Raw genomic sequence first — 19,637 nt, 5'->3', positions numbered from 1 at the left:
CCCTGAAGACAGCCGCCGGTTCACACATTATGTTCCTTTAGTATTGCGATGAGACTAAATGCGCACGCTGTTTCAGAAATGTGCTGAATAACTGCTTCACTGCCAGGTTGAAGAGACGGGGAAAGACTGCAAAGGAGCACTCTATAAAGACCCCTGATATTCTCTCGGTGCTGAGGAGCCCTCCAGCCCCCTACTGTGCATCAATTCGACTTCAGAGCCCTCAAAGTATGGGGCATTACATTTGTAAAACATTTACAGGTCTAAGCAAAACAAAATTAAATCAGTAAAATTCTGAGCAGCTTTATCTGTGTGTGAACAACTAACAGGTTTGTCGAAATGCGCGTAAAAATACGCCCTGAACAATTAAAAATAAAATTAAAAAAATCTTCATTTTAACATAATGGTTTTGCTTTGGAGAGTTTAACTGCAACTGATCCTGGAACAGTGGAACCCCACTCAGCCTGTACTGTGCCCCTGCATATGTTAAGACAATTGCAAAAAACTGTAGTCTGCATTACATAACAGTTTTCCAGTATCGCACATGAGATTACGTGCACATAGATTAAGCACAGAGGTCTGGTCGCACACAGGAGAGGAACGTAAAGCAACAGAGGCGGCTGGCAACTAGGAATGCTGCTTTCCCCCGAGGACAGGCTCGGGTTACCGCTGATATTCTCAGGACACTGCTCTCCAGTTAACACCAGTAGCTTTCCAGGAGATTAAGGTCAGCTGTGACCCTTGTTTCAGCACACCTTAGCTACCCCCGGTCCAGGGTCACACAGAGGGCAGTGTGCAGAACCCCAGGAAGGAAACCCTCAGCGACCCACACAGACGACACACGGTTACCGTCAGGCCGCGTCTACACCGTGCCCTAAACATAGCCGGGCGCCACAAAGGGCCTGCACAACTGGTGCGTGCAATGTCAACTGAGGCCAGGCGGGGGCAGCACAGGCTGAAGGTGTGGTTCAGGTGAACAGAATCACGTAAGAGATCAGCAGAGACACTATGACTGACCAGAGACAGCTATTAACATCAGTAAGTGCTATTTCAATTTTCCCGGCCAAAAATTCACATTAAATACTTAAGCAGTTTACTGAAAAAAGGTCATTTTTACTTTCATATGAATATGCATGCTTTTTTAAATTCTAAAGAATATTTACATTTTAAATCCACTAAAATCAGATGCAAATGTACAAAGATCATACATTACTTCATGACCGGTTATTGACCAATAATCCAATGACTGCAGAATTCCATGTGCTCGCCTGTTTGCCTCGACAGAGACCCACAATGAGATAATCAGGCCAGCACTCGCTCACTTGGAAAATGTGACTCAGTAAGTGAGCGCCTGGATATTCATGAGTTTTTCATGATAAACAGATACCCTCTTAGGGAGCACTAAACGTTTCACAGTTGCCAGTATTTCAATGCACTTCCACTGTACGCGCGGTGCTCTGACACGCGGTAAATGCCACGGGCAGCAGACATGTTCCCCTGCTGCTGAGCTCAGCGATTATTCAAACTTGAAATTCATAACGGTTAAACGCTCCTCAAGAGGCAGATTTCGGTGTTGTCCACAGAGCGCAGACTCATCATTTACAATGGATGAGGAAGATTTGTCAAAACGCAAATAGCAAGCTGTGTGGGTGAGGGAAGTCTTGTCCCCTGTTTTAGACACAATTTATCGGAGCAAATAACGGAGCAGATGTCTGATGCTGAAAGGTGGCTTGAAGCATTTAGAAACATTATGCTTATGTATTGTACTGAGGGAATTAAACAAAAACAAAAAGACACTGCAAAGATTATGGATTTTTGTAGACGCTAACAGTGGAGTTAAATTTTCATCAAGGAACAACTACTGTATCAGAGTTGCATCAAAGGAGTTTGTGTATTTTTATGTATACCTGAGCAGGATACAGCACATTTCATACTACAAATTACAGATTCATATTAATAGGCTTTCATGTTGATAATATAATTTTCTCATTCCGGAAAAGGAAATGTGATGAATTTATACGATTTATGCACTGATGACATTTTGGAATTTGTGGAACATGGAAATCTATTAATTAATGATATTCAGGGAAATTAAAACTGAATGACAGAGAATCACTGATTTGCCAGGTATGATTTCCTTATGCCCCCCCATCTCAATCCCTCACTCCCATCAGGCCAAAAACTGTCTGTTCAGATAGTCCCTTAACTTTACAGAAGTTGCTGTCACTTTAGAAAAGGCCACCATAAGAGCGCCACTGTAAAGATCCACCCCTTTATGAATCAGTCAGCAAATAGCTCTACAGTGAATGTACAGCTTTGAAAGCTGTCAGCTTCAGCCAGTTAAAGCAATTAACATGTATAAGCGTAGGAAGGTGCATATTTTGGAATTTAAGATAGAAGCCCTACAGGCCACGGCGTCGGTAACACTGCAAGACGTGTAACCCAAAGGACAGGTGGTTTTAGCTGCCCCAGTTACATGACCAGCTGCTTAAAAAGTAAAATGCACTTTGGGTATTGAATGCATAATCTTTTTTTTATATTATTTTTTAATGGTTATATAATTCCAATGCCTCGTGCCCATTGCTTCCGGGATAGGCTCCGGACCCCCTGCGACCCAGTAGGATAAGCGGTTTGGAAAATGGATGGATGGATGGATAATTCCAATATTAAAAACAAGCTACAGTATATCCATTCATTCATACACAAGTCATATTCACTCAATGGATAATCACACTGGATCATCCACCAAATTTTAATACTAAGCAGTGAGCGTTCTAATTTAAGGACAAGGCTTGCAGAAGCACCTTTGTATCCCTCGCTATAGCTTAAGCTCTTCCTGACGCGAACAGGGACAGTGAGCTTCTTCTGCAGCTTCCTGACACATGGCAGAGCCTGGTACCCAGGTGTCTCAGACCGACGTTTTACACGTCCTCATTGCAACAAATCAGTTATTTTCTATTATGATTATGTAGTGAAGCGGGTAGATTTTTCTATAACAGTTTTCAGCTAATGAGCCTTCCCCCCCCCCCATACCGCCCACCCTCACGATGTGTCTGCACAACCTTAAACGTTTCAGCGGGAATCTACAGGTCACGGGGGTCGTTTAACGATCTGAGACAGATGCAGTGTCACCGGCGAACAATCAGGGTGTGAAAGCGCACTGCATCCTAATTGGGCCACTGCACCTCCGGACCACAGAGAAGACAATGCGAGAGCCACTCGGGGGGCAGGACTGCGCTAATGACACGCAGGAACAGGGCCTCTCGTCTGTGTGTGGGTGTGTGTGCGTGTGTGTGTGCGCGCGCATGTGTGTGGGTGTGTGGTTCAGTGAACTGAGACATGAAGGGTGACGAAATATAAAAATGACAATTAAAACAACCTTTAGATTCCAAATACTTTCAGAGGCTTCTCATGTTGTTTTCTCAGTTCAAATACTGTATATCCTTTATCAAAGCCAAGCTTTTTTTTAAAAAAAATAAAAAAAAAAGACAAAAGATTCATGAGCTGCAAACAACAATCCCATGATTCCTGTGAATCCCTTTACAGGCTCGAAAAGGGCAGTTCGTGCAGCGGTTCTGCTTACGGTGAGGATGAGCAGCAGGTCCTGTATGGAGCTCTCCACCTTCAGGCTCTCCTTAAACATGCGGACTGTCTGGTGCTTCAGATAGTAGTAGGAGGCGATGCGGCCGTATGTTTGGGGCTCGATGGAGCGGTTGTCCTGTGGAGGATCATGGGCATAGGTTGTTGATTAGTGACACTGTTCGTAATCTCCGCTAAGCCATTAGCCGCAATTCAAGATGAGGCAAAGCAGGGGCAGCCCCCAAGAGTAGGACAGAGGCCCACCAGGGCCATAAGGACACTGCAACCATGCCTACTACCTGGCATGTTTACCTGTCATCAATATTCACACACATCCACTGTAGTAGTAAGTAACATAGTTGTCCTTCTCAGATCTTTAAAACTTCCCTGGTTCCATATCTTCTCATTCCATTGAACGCCCTTTACACACTAAGCCCGTCTGCACCATGATAACTGAATACACTGTAACACGTCACTGAGGGAGGTTGCTGCATGTCAAGATCTCTCAAAGTGCGAAGCATTCTGCTTCTAAGTGTAGGCCTTACTGTACCCAGTGTTTGTGGTCAATGACAGATTATAAAATATTATTTTATACCGTGATCTAGTGATAGACCTCACACTGACCTGTGACAGATTGTTCTTACTGTACTGCATGTTACATAAATCCCTAGCATATTCTACTTAAATCGCCTACTCTACCCTTTAAAAGACAGACAAGGCTGACTACGTGCTTAGATATTTACAAACCATGTCTAATGAATGCAGGAGATACAAGACTCGTATTTCGACTGCAACAGAGAATCCCTCCTAGCGTTGCAAAATTCTGGGAAATTTCCTTTAACTCCCATATACTCCCAGTAAGTCCCATGGAAAGTTTCCAACTTGTAATACTGCCAAAATTCCCCAGCTTAACTTCCCATGGAATGAAAAGTTTCTGAAAATCTTCTGGGAGTTTACCACCCCATTGCAACCCTAATCCTTCCCCCTGGTAAAGGGAGAAGTGTCCTAGATGGATGGATGATATGAGAGTTGTCAGTAGTGAGCGCTAATGCTGTGATGAGTGGCTTGGTACATGCAGGCTACAAGTACAATATAGCAGAGGGCTGGAATCAGACTCGATACGCAGAAGACAAAGCCAAAAACAATGGCCCATGCAATGAAGTGTGAACCTATACCTTCCATATCTCCCATACCAACAGCTCTACAGGTCACACACACGACTTTTAAGGCGAAATGCTTACGGATGACGAACATACCTCCTGTATCTCTATGCAGCAGGAGCTCTCCAGGTCACGTAGGCTCCGCTCCACCAGGCTGGACAGGAACTTGTTCATGCTCTCATGGCTGATGTCATCCAAGTTGTAGTAGCTGAAAAAGTAATAATAAAATGAGACATTTAAATCAGGCCACGCAATCACACCTAGACGGTGGTGGCGACGCTTTAACCAGAGCAGGAAAAGTTTAAAGAGTGTCTGAGGAATAATTCATGGCAGTAAAACACGAGCTGGGAAAGTTTGGAACATGTAAACAAAGGATGCTTTACACAATATTGATTTACAAATAACCTGTAAAGCACACGCTGTCACGACCCATTCGTTTTATTTCCTGCCTAATGACGCTGGCACTCTGCTGAGGGAGGGTGGGCTGTAAAAGTGGCCACATCCGTAGGTATTGGGTGTCCCTTGCATTTAGACAGAGGCCACACAGCAGCAGCCAATGGCCAGGAGGTAGGCCAACACTGCGGACAGCCAATCAGAGGCTTATAGTGTCACTGGAATATGGCACTTTCACGTCGTAAATTACATCTCACACATGCATTCTTAGGGTAGCTGTGAAAATTTTCAATTTTGAAGCTTTATAGACATCATTTTGTCTGAAATGTGTTTTCAGTTTGCATAAAAAAACAGATTTGTTCACATAATAATAATGCTACATATATGTTGCCAAATTTCAACAAAAACTTGAACAAGCCCTTTTTCTTGTTGTGAGGCTGATTGATGATTCAATCAAAGGCAGTGCAAGGCCTTGCTCACAGATGTTCTTGGCTGTGAATGCTTCAAAGCAGCGCGTCTTAGCGGTGGAGGACACTTCACCAGCTGATCGCTGGGTGCCTATGAAAGGCAGCCTCCCTCCTACTATAAAGGGGGAGGAGGGGCAGCAGCGACGATTAAGGCCAGACGATTTGGGCAGCGGGGGGCACGCGGGAGGATGAACGGCCAGTCCTGGGCCTACTCCCGGCCTGGGGCAGGCAGCTGGAAATGGAAGCGTCCAAAGGGAGCCTTAATGTTATCACTGAATTACTCCCAGACCTCAGCTGGTATTAACTGAAATCAGCAGCCGCGGTGGGGAAAAAAAAAAAATGGCTTCCATGTCCAGCTTACCCCCAGTAAAAGCTACCACATGAGGAACAGGAGGCACTGAAGTGCGTTGTGCTCTTTGTTAACTCCTAATGACAGATGCCATTTCTGTGCGTGTGTGTGCGTGTACATAAGGGCTGCAGAGCGAGTCCATATGCTCAACACTGCTCATCCTCCCAGTCTAAGCACCAGTGTGACGATTAACTTGGATTTACCATACAGAGCAAAGAAAATCAAAGCGTTATTCTTGCCAACGCTGTTAAACAAAATGACAACTACTGAGACTTATTATATTCAGAACGCGAGTGATGTGATAGAAGGAGCTACAATGAAAGCAAACATAGCTGAGGGGGAGAGGATGGACCCTCGAACAACTCTGGGTCGGCGAACATCCCAAATGAGGGAGACGTCAGACAGCACTCACGAATGGGCTACAGACAGAGCGCGGATTTCACACGCACTCAGGCACACACATGTGGTTCACACACGGCACGTGGGCCGAGATCTTGGGTGTTGACCGTATTTTTGCTTTTAGTGAAGCCAGTGATAGGATTCTGGGACAGTTCAATAAGCCTGCTGTCCCCCAACCGTGCTGTGCCACATGGCCCCGCCAGCCTGCACACGTGGGCTGTCCTCGGCGTGTAACAGGTCACCTCACCCCTTTGTCATCGCGCCGCATGCTGTGGACACAAATGCACTTGTCAGGGTGCTAATTTATTGGGCCTGCGGTGACTGCACCTCGCCGGCACAGCTGAATATTTACAAGGCAGTTAACAGGTGGCGAGTTGTTTAATGGTGGCAATCAGCTTGCAGCCTGGGGGGATGGGGGAGGAGCATGGCCAATTTTGCTGGGGCCTCCAAGACCGTGGCCATTAGCAGAGTCCCCTGAGGGGCGTCCCCATTTGAGGGGCGTCCCCATTTGAAATCCACCGCTTAGCTTTGTCGAGCAGGCCTTTCACCACACACCCCGCACCGCAGAACCGTCCCTGCTCAACCTCTCGCCCAGCTTCGCTGCCTGAACCACGTGACATATCGCCAGCAAGCGGCCGCTCGCATTGCTGATGATGACGATGATGACGATGATGATGATGATGATGCTTGATAATGCACGGAAATCGAGAGAAGCCAAACTGGGGGGCTGTTCTTGTTGACTGGATGCTAATAGTAACACAAGCATGCTTTACTTTACTAATGTCTTACCATCATCATTATTTACTCTGTCTACGTGGAACGCCATTCAGTTATAACAGTTCAGCAATAAACAGGAGCATATTGCAGTTTTAAAAATGTATTTTATTTCCACATGGGACTTTTGTTTTTACTCACTGCTGATGCTGTTATACACGTAACTAAGGCTGGTGGGCAGCAGAGTGATCATGTCACTGCTGCATCCTTCATCAAGGCCCTGATCTGCCCAAAACTGCTCTGCTGGCACCGGACAGACAGCTGACTGCAGGGTCAGACCCTGAGCTTCTCACCTTACAGGGGAGCAAGACGGCATATGTGACAACTAAAGACGTGATTACCATGCAGATCCTTTCCCTAAGTCTGTCTTTAAGATGAATTGGTAGGTAAGTTGGAATAGGAACATATGGGTCTTATTTAGCAATTAGTCAAATGCTTGTCTTTGTAATCAGTATATATTTACAGTACTGTACCGGAGCAAGCCATGCAATATTTTCACGAATATCACAATTTAGTGCGTGTGTTTGTTCGTTCGTTCTTAATTACGAGCCATTGTATTTAACCCACTTTTTTTAAATAATAGGCTTTATGGCAGTTTGTTCGTAAATACGAGTTCGCGATAAATTAGACTGCCTGTATTATAAAAGACTTTGATAGGCACACTGCTAATCAGCTACAGGCTGTAAAGGGGCCTCGTGGAAAGTGGTCGTCTAGACTGTCGTCTCAACATGCCAGACTGAGCAAATACTTGAGCAGAACACTGCAATGGTATGGTCAACACGGCCATTGTGGAGTGGACAGATTCTAGAGTCCCACCCCGCTTTTCTCATTACGCTACTGGTGAACTTGGGGAGGGTGTGTTGGCTTTGGTGGACGAGCAGAGCGGCTAAATGCAGCCTGACAGCCGTGAACATGCCAGCGTGTTGGAATGCATCTCCAGCCAAAGCAGATGTCCGCCCCTCCCTTCGAACCCCTGACCCCCGGGCCAGGGGAGTGACATCACCACAAACCCTCACATTTGACCAGGGAAGATTAATTGGTCTTTTTGATAGCGGGGGGGGGGGGGGGGAGAGAGAGACAGTAAGACCTTCAGACAAGAAGCCTATTAGGGACGTAAAGCGTACAAAGATGCCCCAAAAGGGCAGATATAGCCAAACTATTACAAACTGACCAAAACAGTTATATTGCATTACAGCAAAACCAATACTAGACACAAGCTGTGAGATGTGAGCTACCAAAAGAAAAAGGGAGAGAAAGAGGGGGGTCACGTCCCTCCTACCCCCCCATACAGTTTGCGAATTACATGCAGCACAACACACAAAATATTACATCACTGGGTCAGAAATTGCTCTGCTTTGGTCATCATCTGGGATGGAATGTAGCAACGCCCACAAACACAGGGCACACTGATCCCTGGACGCAGAACAACTCTCTTCCCAGCACTGTTGACAATCAATACTGGAAAAGCACGTAATTCTATTCATAATCAAAGCATCAAACAGGGAATGCATTTCAGAAACCCCAAGAGAAACAGCTTTTTCAGCAGATTTTCAAATCGTTTTGTAATGTTCAGGGAAGATTGCAACACACATGTAGAGCAGCAACTACAAATAGTACTATAAGTATTGGGTATATCAAAATAATGACCGAATAAACAAACAAGAAGATCTGGTATTAAGGAAGACGCATAGACCAGGGTCACATGGCTGGAAATACCTGGGGTTCATGACCAGACGACGGAAGAAGTACGTCCAGGTGATGTAATCCATGGCGTCCTGCTTGGATGAAATCGTTCCCGATGCTATTTCGGCATTCAAGTGATCTGACAGGACGCCCAAAAGACTGAAGGGGGGATATGAACCCAACAATCACTGTTAGCATCTATAATCCATTAAAACTGTTAGCATCTATAATCTCCCAGCGTGAACACAAACACCCACAGACGCCGTTCAAAGGACACATCACCTGGATTCCACAGGGAAAGGCTCATACAGAAACTTCTTGTAGAAATCCTTCTTGATGTCATGAACGAGAATGACAGCCTTGCCCTGGTCGTCAAACTGCGGCCGCCCAGCGCGGCCCATCATCTGAAGGACATCTGGCCGAGAAACAAAGTGCATGTCGAACTGCAGGAACCGTCGCCGGTGGCACATAAGTGAGTACGTGACAGTGCCGAGAAGCTGGGTCCGGTACCTGTGATGGGGTAGTCCACATAGCGCCTGGTCTTTGCATCGTAGTACTCTGTCCCTTTGACGATCACAAGGTGGGCGGGGAAATTGACGCCCCAGGCTAGTGTGCTGGTGGCAATGAGCACCTGGAAATACACACATTCAAATAAAGAAAAGGAAAGAAAAGATCAGGATTAAAGCCTAGATGCAATGGGGGGGTGACCTTTTATCATAGTGTGATCAGTATGAATTGATCATGCCAGTGTTTCTCAACCCATTTCCTGGTGACCCCTGGACAGTCCATATTTTAGGTCCCTCTCAGCTTCCAGCACAAAAGAACCAAATAATCAAAAACTCCCGAGTACAGGTGTGTTGGGGAGCTGGGAGGGAGCAAAACTATGGACTGTTGGGGGAGGACTGGGCTAAGAAACACAGGATTATGCTGATCCAGTATTCAGTTGCAAATCTGCACTGAGTGTGTGTGTGACCTGTCAAGAGAGCTGGCTGCATCGTCACCTGGATCTTGCAGTTCACAAAGAGCTCTTCCACGGTCTTCCTGTCCCTCTCGTGCAGGCCGGCGTGGTGCAGGCCGATCCCAAACGCCAACGTCAGCTTCAGGTTGGACTCGCGCACCGTGCCGATGATGTCAGTCATCTGGCGGAGCAGATATAACCGTGTAGCTGAAGGAGGACATTACCCAGAGCACCACTGCCCACAAAGAGGCACACGAGGGTCCGCAAGCAGTACCACTGGGCGCTGTTGTCATGACAACAAGGATGACTCTCCACTGGAAGGACTTTAAGTTTGGGTCTCTTTAGATGTGTGGATATATACTGCTGTAAACCAGAGTTTTCTAAGCACCCCTGCTGAAATAAAGAGTCTGTACTGGATGTGTATGCTAAACCCTTCAAACAGCCAAAACACAAGAGATCGGGCCAGCGGATTCATGGAGTTCGGGGACTGCTGGTTTACTTCTAAGGATCAGAGATATTCACTATATCCTCATATAATACGCATTACAACGTGTATGTATCACAATATATCAAGGCATCCGAGACGAAATCAGTTCTGCCTTACAATACAGATCCCAGGCCAGCTTTCTGTCACAGCCACTAAAGGCTGCTGCGCCTGCAGGTTCTGAAATCAAATGGGAACAGCATGAATCAGTGAGTACACCTGTAGGTAATGGCAAGCTGACTACAACGGCTGACAAACAAAAATTCCTTCACCCTGATTTGTGGACTGTGGTTGAATAATAAGGATCCAATTTTCTCTTCTCTCTCCTAAGATTCACATCTTTATAAAGCTGATTCATTTTTATTTTATTTTTTATTTAGCATTTTTACAAGACTAAGGTGGGTTTCCGACAATAGCTGTCTGTGCAATTCATCCCAAAACGTCAAACTAGTTTTATTGTTACCCTGGAAAAAAATAAAAAAATCACAGGCATCTGTTAACCATGCATAGCCAATAGAAACAAGAAACCCAGCTAGTGGACTAAGAACGGAGCCCAGTTCCGTACATTAATCCTGACTAATATTCTGAGCCCAAAGTAATACAACGAGGTTAGTGGCTAACATCTGGGCCTGGACACTGCACCCCGCATGTCTGGGCTCCCGTAGCGAGACAAGGGCAGTATAGCAAGCCAGTACGACAGTAGCGAGAGAGAGAGGAAAGGGAAGAACGGAGGGGGGGTGGATTCGGGACACCCGCTGGGACAGAGGCAACATGTGCCAGCTGCCTGTCACTCTAACAGCAGGGACCCTCGCTTTCACACAGCATGCTGCTGGGAGACCACAGGCCTTTGGCATAAATCACTGGAACACACACAGGCGAGGGCAGACCTGCTGCAGCTCTATATGAATCGCTGCCTGGACCTGCCTACATCTTCTACAGCTCTATAGTGAGTGGTATTCATAACTGCTATAGCCCTGCAACCACATACCAGCCACACCTGCTACAAGCTCTGTAACCACAGCCAGCTACACCTGCTATAGCCCTGTGACCACAGCCAGCTACAGCCCTGTGACCACAGCCAGCTACACCTGCTACAGCACTGCAACTACAGCCAGCTACACCTGCTACAGCACTGCAACTACAGCCAGCTATACCTGCTACAGTCCTGTGACCAGCCAGCTACACCTGCTACAGCCCTGTAACCACAGCCAGCTACACCTTCTACAGCCCTGCAACCACATACCAGCCACACCTGTTACAGCACTGCAACTACAGCCAGCTATACCTACTACAGTCCTGTGACCACAGCCAGCTACAGCCCTGTAACCACAGCCAGCTACACCTTCTACAGCCCTGCAACCACATACCAGCCACACCTGTTACAGCACTGCAACTACAGCCAGCTACACCTGTTACAACACTGCAACCACAGCCAGCTACACCTGCTACAGCACTGCAACTACAGCCAGCCACACCTACTATAGTCCTGCAACCACATACCAAGCCACACCTGCTACAAGCTCTGTGACCACAGCCAGCTACACCTGTTACAGCACTGCAACTACAGCCAGCTACACCTGTTACAGCACTGCAACTACAGCCAGCTACACCTACTACAAGTCCTGTAACCACAGCCATCTACACCTGTTACAACACTGCAACTACAGCCAGGTACGCCTACTATAGCCCTGCAACCACATACCAGCCACACCTGCTATAAGCTCTGTAACCATAGCCAGATACACCTGCTACAGCCCTGTAACCACAGCCAGCTACACCTGCTACAGCACTGCAACTACAGCCTGCTAGAGCCCTGTAACTACAGCCAGCTACACCTGCTACAGCACTGCAACTACAGCCAGCTATACCTGCTACAGTCCTGTGACCACAGCCAGCTACACCTGCTACAGCCCTGTAACCACAGCCAGCTACACCTTCTACAGCCCTGCAACCACATACCAGCCACACCTGTTACAGCACTGCAACTACAGCCAGCTATACCTACTACAGTCCTGTGACCACAGCCAGCTACACCTGCTACAGCCCTGTAACCACAGCCAGCTACACCTTCTACAGCCCTGCAACCACATACCAGCCACACCTGTTACAGCACTGCAACTACAGCCAGCTACACCTGTTACAACACTGCAACCACAGCCAGCTACACCTGCTACAGCACTGCAACTACAGCCAGCCACACCTACTATAGTCCTGCAACCACATACCAAGCCAAACCTGCTACAAGCTCTGTGACCACAGCCAGCTACACCTGTTACAGCACTGCAGCTACAGCCAGCTACACCTGTTACAGCACTGCAACTACAGCCAGCTACACCTGCTACAAGTCCTGTAACCACAGCCAGCTACACCTGTTACAACACTGCAACTACAGCCAGGTACGCCTACTATAGCCCTGCAACCACATACCAGCCATACCTGCTATAAGCTCTGTAACCATAGCCAGCTACACCAGCTACAGCCCTGTGACCACAGCCAGCTACACCAGCTACAGCCCTTTAACCACAGCCAGCTACACCTGTTACAGCTTTATAAACTCTATAAATATAGCCAGTCACACAAACAAAATTAATTACTCGTCACCTACAGCTTTATAAATACAGCTAATCACACCAGCTGCCAATTGACTGACAAACATACAAAAGGTCCTTTAATTCAAGCTGTAAATATATTGCAGTGGACAATTTATGGCAAGCCTGTATAGAAATATTGTATTACATAGCATTTTTAATCAGAATGACATATGGCACGTTATTTTATATGCTGGTTTGCTTAAAATGTGAAGTAAAATGATTAAATACAGCCATAAAGAACAAACTTCGACTATAAAAACAGCCCTGCAATAATCTGACTGTAGGGTACCGTTATTTTTAATGGTTAATGAATTTGCACCATTTTAATAAATGTGTGGCTTAAAAACTGGCCTTATAAAAAAGAAAATTACAATGCATGGTTTAAGGGCTTGATCACACCAAGCCGGCGATGCGAAGGAAAGTTAGACTGTTCATGAAACAAAAGATCTGTTAAGGCTAATAAAATTCAGGGAAAACCCAGGTGCTCTTTGAGATACGTTACAGAAAATACCATTCTGGAAATAACCAAAGGACACCTTTCCCTTGCAAAAACCCAGAAAAGACATTTTTGTAATAGGGAAATGAATGGGGGGATTAAATACTTTGCAATGTGATCTGCATGTGACCTGAGAAATGGAGGGTGGGGGGCGAGTAAATATCCTGGGCGACTCTGCACCCAGGGAACCCATGTACCTGGGCATCTCAGGGCAGCTGTTCACTATCAGAAGATTCCATTAATCTCTGTACAGTGAAGGCTGGTAGGGGAACGTTTAATCACTGGCAGCCACGATGCCTACAGAGCAAACAGAATCCTACGGCACAGACGGAATGTGGAGTGGAACACAAGTCAAGCTAACATACCACATTGTCACTGTAGTGTTGCTTCATACATGTAGTCAGGGTATATTTATAAAATACTATGCAATTGGACATAATCATTGGACAATTTATGGCCAATTCAAGTCAAAAGAGATGACAGACAGACAGACAGACAGACAGACAGACACAAAGAAGAAGTGGTCTAATTTCTGAGTGATATTTGTGCCATAGTTGAAAGTACTCCACCAGGAAAGTACTACAACCTAATGATGTGAATTCATTTAGCCAGAACTTACCCAGGAGCTGGGATTCATGCTGAAATAACCCATCCCCCCACTGGGGAATGTAAACACTTAAGTTGAGAGATTTGAAGGTTACTCAGATTGAGGGCAATTCTTGCTTTCTTGGGAGAATATTCTAAGGAAAGCTCATTTTGTACTTTGTAATGTTTCAGAACACCCATAATTGATGGCTACAAAATTATGGCTTCAAAACGTAGACCGTATCTGTGGCAATCTTGGAGCAATCAAAAGGGATGCAGAAATATGTAAGAGGAAGCACGCTGATCCTGGTGACGCTGGCCGAGCTTCTCCTGCAATTACAGCAAAGACTAGAAATGACAGAGGAAGGCAGCAAGGGCTTTGAATGGCTGACGAGGAGGACGAGGCCGGCCTCTGCGGAGACACCGCGGCGAAACAACAGGTTCCGTGCTGACCGTCACGCCACCCTTCCCAAACCGTCAGGAAACCGACATTGCGGAGGATGGGCTTAGGGTTTCTACAGCACGCGTGAACATGGGGCGGCAAAACTCTGCTCTCACCTCCCCCTCATCCTGATGCAGCCACTGTTTGGGGTCGTCCTCGGTGGCCAGGAAAGCGATCAGGTCCAGCGCCGTGAGACGCGTCTGTCGCCGTGACGACACGAAGATCAGCACGGGCTTGGCGGGGGAGTGACTGCGAATAGCTGGCAGGGAGAGAGAGCCAAGTCACCTGTACTGTGCTTTCAGGACAACACTACGCGCAGAATACATCTTCCTTCTGAGGCAAGGTACTGTTGGAGTCAACCAACAGACGGCATGGTTACTACAGACACAGCTGCTGCCAGAAATGTTAAGAAGGACCTCGCTGTAGTAAAGTACCCAGCTGTATAAAGGTTTCAGATAGCAGTATCATCTGTCTAACTAAATGCCTTTACGTGTGGCAGATTTACGGCTCAGTAGCGTGCACAGCGATGGAGTTGTTTGCGGTGGGTGCGGGGGTGCTGTGACCGCTTGGGGCTGTGTGCGTTTGAAAGGAGTCCCGGATGGCCGTGTGTTTGGGACCCAATCACGGCTGTTTGCTCAAGCCCCTCTTGTGCTTTGCACCCTTTGTGTGTCATACAATGTGCATTTCGGCTAAGGTGTATGAAAGCCTGCGTGCGTCTGGCTCTGCCGGCTGCTCAGAGCACGGTGCGCGCAGCCTGTGTGGCAGGATTTATGAGGGCTTGGCAGCTTCAGAGGGATGTGCCAAGACCAGAATTGTTCCCCATGATGGCTGAATCAATGGGAAGCATCAGGATTAACTGCTAATAACCGAGCGGCTTTGACTATCCGTCTTGGCCTGTCCGGTGGCGACGCGGTGCGTCCCCAAACACACGCTTCAGCTGTGTTTTATATCACTGCCAGCGTATCATCCGTCCTGCCCGGTCAGGATGCCGTGATAATGGCAGATTCTGGGACACACTGACGTTCTAACAGCACTGGGACATTTTAACCCATAACCGAACCCAAATCCATCACGTAACCGAAAGGATCAAAATGACATCACAGCCATCACTACTTTAATTGTAATATGGACACTCCCCGGGTTACGATAGGGTTACATTCTGACAAACCTATCGAAAGGCAAAAATATCGTAAGGCAAAAATGCATTATATCTAATAAGTATATCAGTATATCTAACCTACCAAACATCATAGCCTAGCCTAGCTTAAAAACACGCTTAGAAGACATACATTAGCCTATGATTGGGCAAAATCATTAACACAAATCCTATTTTATAATATAACGTTGAATATTTCATGTGATTTATTACCCGTTGAGTGTCTGTATATAAAACATGAATGGTGTCATTCAACAGATGTGATGCACGAGAATGAAGTGAATGTGGCTATAGATATGTCTGGGGGTGGGAGGGGTACCTTGGAAGACTGGCTTGTTCATGCTGGCCATGCGGGGGCAGTAGTGCTGGCCAGGGAAGCCATGGATGTGGACCTCTAATGGAACTGGGCGCACCGAGGGCCGGAAGTTAAACAGTCCTACCTGAGGGAAAATGGGAGGGAATAGACCCAAAACGGTCAGTGCAAATATGGAGGGATTCTGGGAAAGGTAGGCGGAGCCAGGGAGAGACACAGAAGAGACTGGAAAACTAGCTGTAAATAAGGTGGCAAGGTATTGGAGAGAAGCTCGAGCATCACTAATACACAACACCCCAGCACACCCCCCCCCCCCCAACCCAACCTTCATTGTGGGACAGCAGACAAACCAAGATCTGAGACAAAGTGGTACAGGCCATCAAACTTTTAAAACCCAGCAAATTAAAGGTTGATGAGCAATACAGATAATTTAGGATCAAAACATTAATTGCCAGTCGATTGACTAAACCTGGTAACATGTTATATGAAACTCACCAGAAAAACAACACGGTATATCTATTATTATTATATCAATTATTATAGGATTGATCGCGCAGGGGCTGACTAGAGGAGTGTGGTAACATGCGATACTCGTATGAACCGGCGAGTCCAAGGTTGCGTTATAGCAGAACCACAGCAGGCCGGGTCTGTTTCAGCCTTGGTATCACTCGCTTTTCTGAAATGGATAGATGCTGAGACATAGGAGGGCTGGTGTGGGCCCCATCTGGGGGTAATTACTGGCCTTTAATGCCCCTCGCCCCTCTTCCCGCTCCTTCAGAAGGGCGGGTGGGCGGCCAAGGCGAGCGTGAGCACACATATCTAATGGGCTCCGTAACGGGCTCAGACGCTGGGGCCCCCTCCAGTCCAAACAGCCCTGGTCAGATTTATGAAGGACGACTGTCAGCCTCCCTGGGCGCTGCCCCCCCCCGAGGGGAGCTGCCGAGCTGTTTGTTTGCACTCGTCCAACGCCGTTACAGTGGTTCTACAGCAGGCATTAAACACGAGTGGAAACTGACTCAGCATTCAGCTACACTCGGAAATGCAGGTATACCTTCCGCTCGGCACTATGTCAAAAATATTGTCACAAAACTCCAAGAATGTTCAAGAGAACTTAAGCAAGTACGCAAATGCCATAGCTATCGCCACTATTTTACTAAGGTACATTTTTGCCTTTCGATATACAAAAATTTGAAATGTTTTCCTACTTGATTCCTTAAATTAGGCATTAGGTATGCCAACTTTAAAGGCAAAAAATTAAAAGAAAAAATATATGTGCTCATATAAACGAATTCTCATTTTTGTCGGCACTTAATAAATGAAGCTCATTTATCAAAAGGCAAAAAAAGAGATAAATTCCATTCCTTTTTCACTCAAAAGACACAACCAAGGTGGTCTTACAAAAGTACAAGAAACAGCATAGGCATCGTAAGGTATATCCAGAGTTTACCCAAAGGTATCAGGGGCCTCACCTGTATGATACCGAGCCAGTCGGCTAAGTCACGGGCGTTGGCCAGGGCTGTGGACAGACCCACTACTCGCATGCTTCTGGAGGTGTGAGATGAGATGAAGTTGGTCCTGGATACAATGACCTCCAAAACTGGGCCACGGTCCTCCCCTGTAGGCAATGCATAGATCAGCTTCAGAAGCCTTAAGAAACTAGCACAGAATCTCACGCTGTAAGAACACACAATAATAACAGTCATCACACATCATCCTCATCATCGTACAGAGAAAACAGCAACACTATGGTTAAGCAGCAATGAAAACCCAGAGGAGGCGTGAGGACATTCTGGAATTCTGCCCCGTGCCAATTAAACCATGGCGCAGTTCCAGCCACTGGAAAGGCAATAAGCCCAGCGGTGTGAAATGTGCTTGAGCTGAGGCACGAACAAACAACTCAGAAGGAGTGCGGGCAGGCGGCCCGGTTCTGGTTCCACCGCATCAGCGGCGGTGGGGCGAAGGGCAGCGAGTCGGAAGCTCGGGGATACCAAAGAACACGGTGTTCCATACCCAACAGGTGTATCTCGTCAATGATGAGGAGGACCACCTTCTGCACATAGCTTCGGTTCTGCCAGCTGCGGCTCACCCCGTCCCATTTCTCGGGGGTGGTCACGATCAGGTCAGCCTGGGCGATGGCCCGCATGTCAGGCGTCACGTCGCCTGTGAGCTCCACCACCCTGAGCGGGTTATTGCCAAGTTAACAGTGAGACACAAAGGCACGGCACACAATGCTCACAGTCTACTGTACATACGTGTGTGTGTGTAAGTCACATCGACTGAAACAACCAAGGACAGTGTTCAGTACATACAAACACATCGAATACAAATATGACATTTTTAGTCATACATGCAAGCAAGAAAACAACAATATCAACGATAATTACCAGCACCAGTGGAGTGTTCCACAAAGCAGGATTTCTCAGTTAGCCGGGTTAACTTAAACTAGAAGTTATAGTTGTCCAATAAGAGTTTAGGTAATAAGCATTGTTACTGGAGAATCATGACTTCTAGCTTAAGATAAGCCATCTGAAAAAATCCTGCTTTGTGGAACGCCCTGCAATGCTAATACTAGCATAAGACACAAACTAAAATAATCAGCAGCAGTCCTGGACATACTTCTTTCCGAGCTTCTCTTCTATGCGCAACTTCCAGTCTGTAATTCTTTCTCGGACTAGAGCCTTCAGCGGAGCAATGTAGACCACCTACATTTCAGAGGAGAACCGCTAAATGAGCAAACAGGGATAGCATATCATGGGATAACTGATGTAGCATTAATGCAGACCGCCAGGGACCAACAGGGAACATCGCCCCCTAATTCCTTTTTATTGAAAAAGTAGAAGTTTTATAAACAAGACCTTTGTAAAGTCACTACTATTGGAAAACAGCTGGGAGAGCCTTTTATAAGGCCTGAAGACCCACCTTTGAGGATGGGTACTTGTTGAAGACGCGGAAAATAGCCATCTCAGCTGCGATGGTCTTGCCTGAGCCGGTTGGGGCTCCCAGGAGGACATTGGTGTCGGTGTGGTAGAGTGTGTGGAAAATCTGGGTCTGAATGGGGTTGAAGTGTGTGAACTTGTACAGGCTCTCATATTCCCGGTTCCCCAGGGCACTGACCGGGAGTGGCTGCAGGTCCAGCAGCTCTGCAATGTGTGACCATTAGAGGAGCGTTAGAACAATAGCAAAGCAGCTTCAAAGCAATTCCCCAGCATGGGTGACCCGACAGAGCAGCCTGGATGATTATGATACATTGAGGCTTGTAAAGAGTTTGGAACAGTCCTACTTTCCCAATATCAGGCGAAAGTTATGGACCAAAGGCATCCAAGTAAACAGAAGTGTGAGAAAACAGAGAAACGCTCTGTTTAACCTCAAGAGCATCCGTTTAATGGTTACAATCAAGCTAATGAATTCTAGGAGCTAATTAACACTTTGGATGCTGTATAACGAGTCAGGTCATCTCACCTGCCGTTCCCATGCAAATCGAGGCGCCGGAGTTAATATGTGGTGAATTTATGCCCCTAGCCTTCCACCGGTGCGTGGAATTTTGTGTTTTGCTTGCATGTCACCGTGTTTGCTGAAACAGGTGACCTACGATAAAGTTTAAATTTGCCCAGAGGGCCGGAAGGGTTTATGTAGGCAAATGCAATACAGGTGTACCGATTAACAACTAGTAAGTGTCATACATTTGAATGCTGTGAGAAGTTTAAATGACAAGCAGTTCAAATACGTGGGAATTACGGTAATGATGTGGTATACATGCATGCGAGGAATTTCACAGGTGTGTTGTGTCTGTCTACGGCATTTACAAGCCAAA

General features: G+C 46.7%; 1 protein-coding gene across 2 annotated transcripts in view; it reads right to left on the bottom strand.

The window, feature by feature from the left end:
- ascc3 (activating signal cointegrator 1 complex subunit 3) overlaps nt 1-19,637 on the bottom strand; it is a 174,477-nt gene that overhangs the window by 11,586 nt on the left and 143,254 nt on the right. For both annotated transcript variants that reach the window (XM_049027147.1, XM_049027146.1), the window contains exons 25-36: nt 18,746-18,966; nt 18,443-18,528; nt 17,837-18,003; nt 17,296-17,441; nt 15,833-15,953; nt 14,474-14,616; nt 9,803-9,940; nt 9,312-9,432; nt 9,084-9,216; nt 8,835-8,960; nt 4,833-4,944; nt 3,581-3,715 (exon numbers count right to left, since the gene is read on the bottom strand). In XM_049027147.1, the coding sequence (XP_048883104.1) occupies nt 3,581-3,715; nt 4,833-4,944; nt 8,835-8,960; nt 9,084-9,216; nt 9,312-9,432; nt 9,803-9,940; nt 14,474-14,616; nt 15,833-15,953; nt 17,296-17,441; nt 17,837-18,003; nt 18,443-18,528; nt 18,746-18,966 (1,649 nt within the window). The remainder of the gene's footprint in view (nt 1-3,580; nt 3,716-4,832; nt 4,945-8,834; nt 8,961-9,083; nt 9,217-9,311; nt 9,433-9,802; nt 9,941-14,473; nt 14,617-15,832; nt 15,954-17,295; nt 17,442-17,836; nt 18,004-18,442; nt 18,529-18,745; nt 18,967-19,637) is intronic.

Source organism: Brienomyrus brachyistius, chromosome 9 (assembly GCF_023856365.1).
Source record: "Brienomyrus brachyistius isolate T26 chromosome 9, BBRACH_0.4, whole genome shotgun sequence".
Lineage (NCBI taxonomy): Eukaryota > Metazoa > Chordata > Actinopteri > Osteoglossiformes > Mormyridae > Brienomyrus > Brienomyrus brachyistius.
This window is presented reverse-complemented; position numbering and strand designations above follow the sequence as displayed.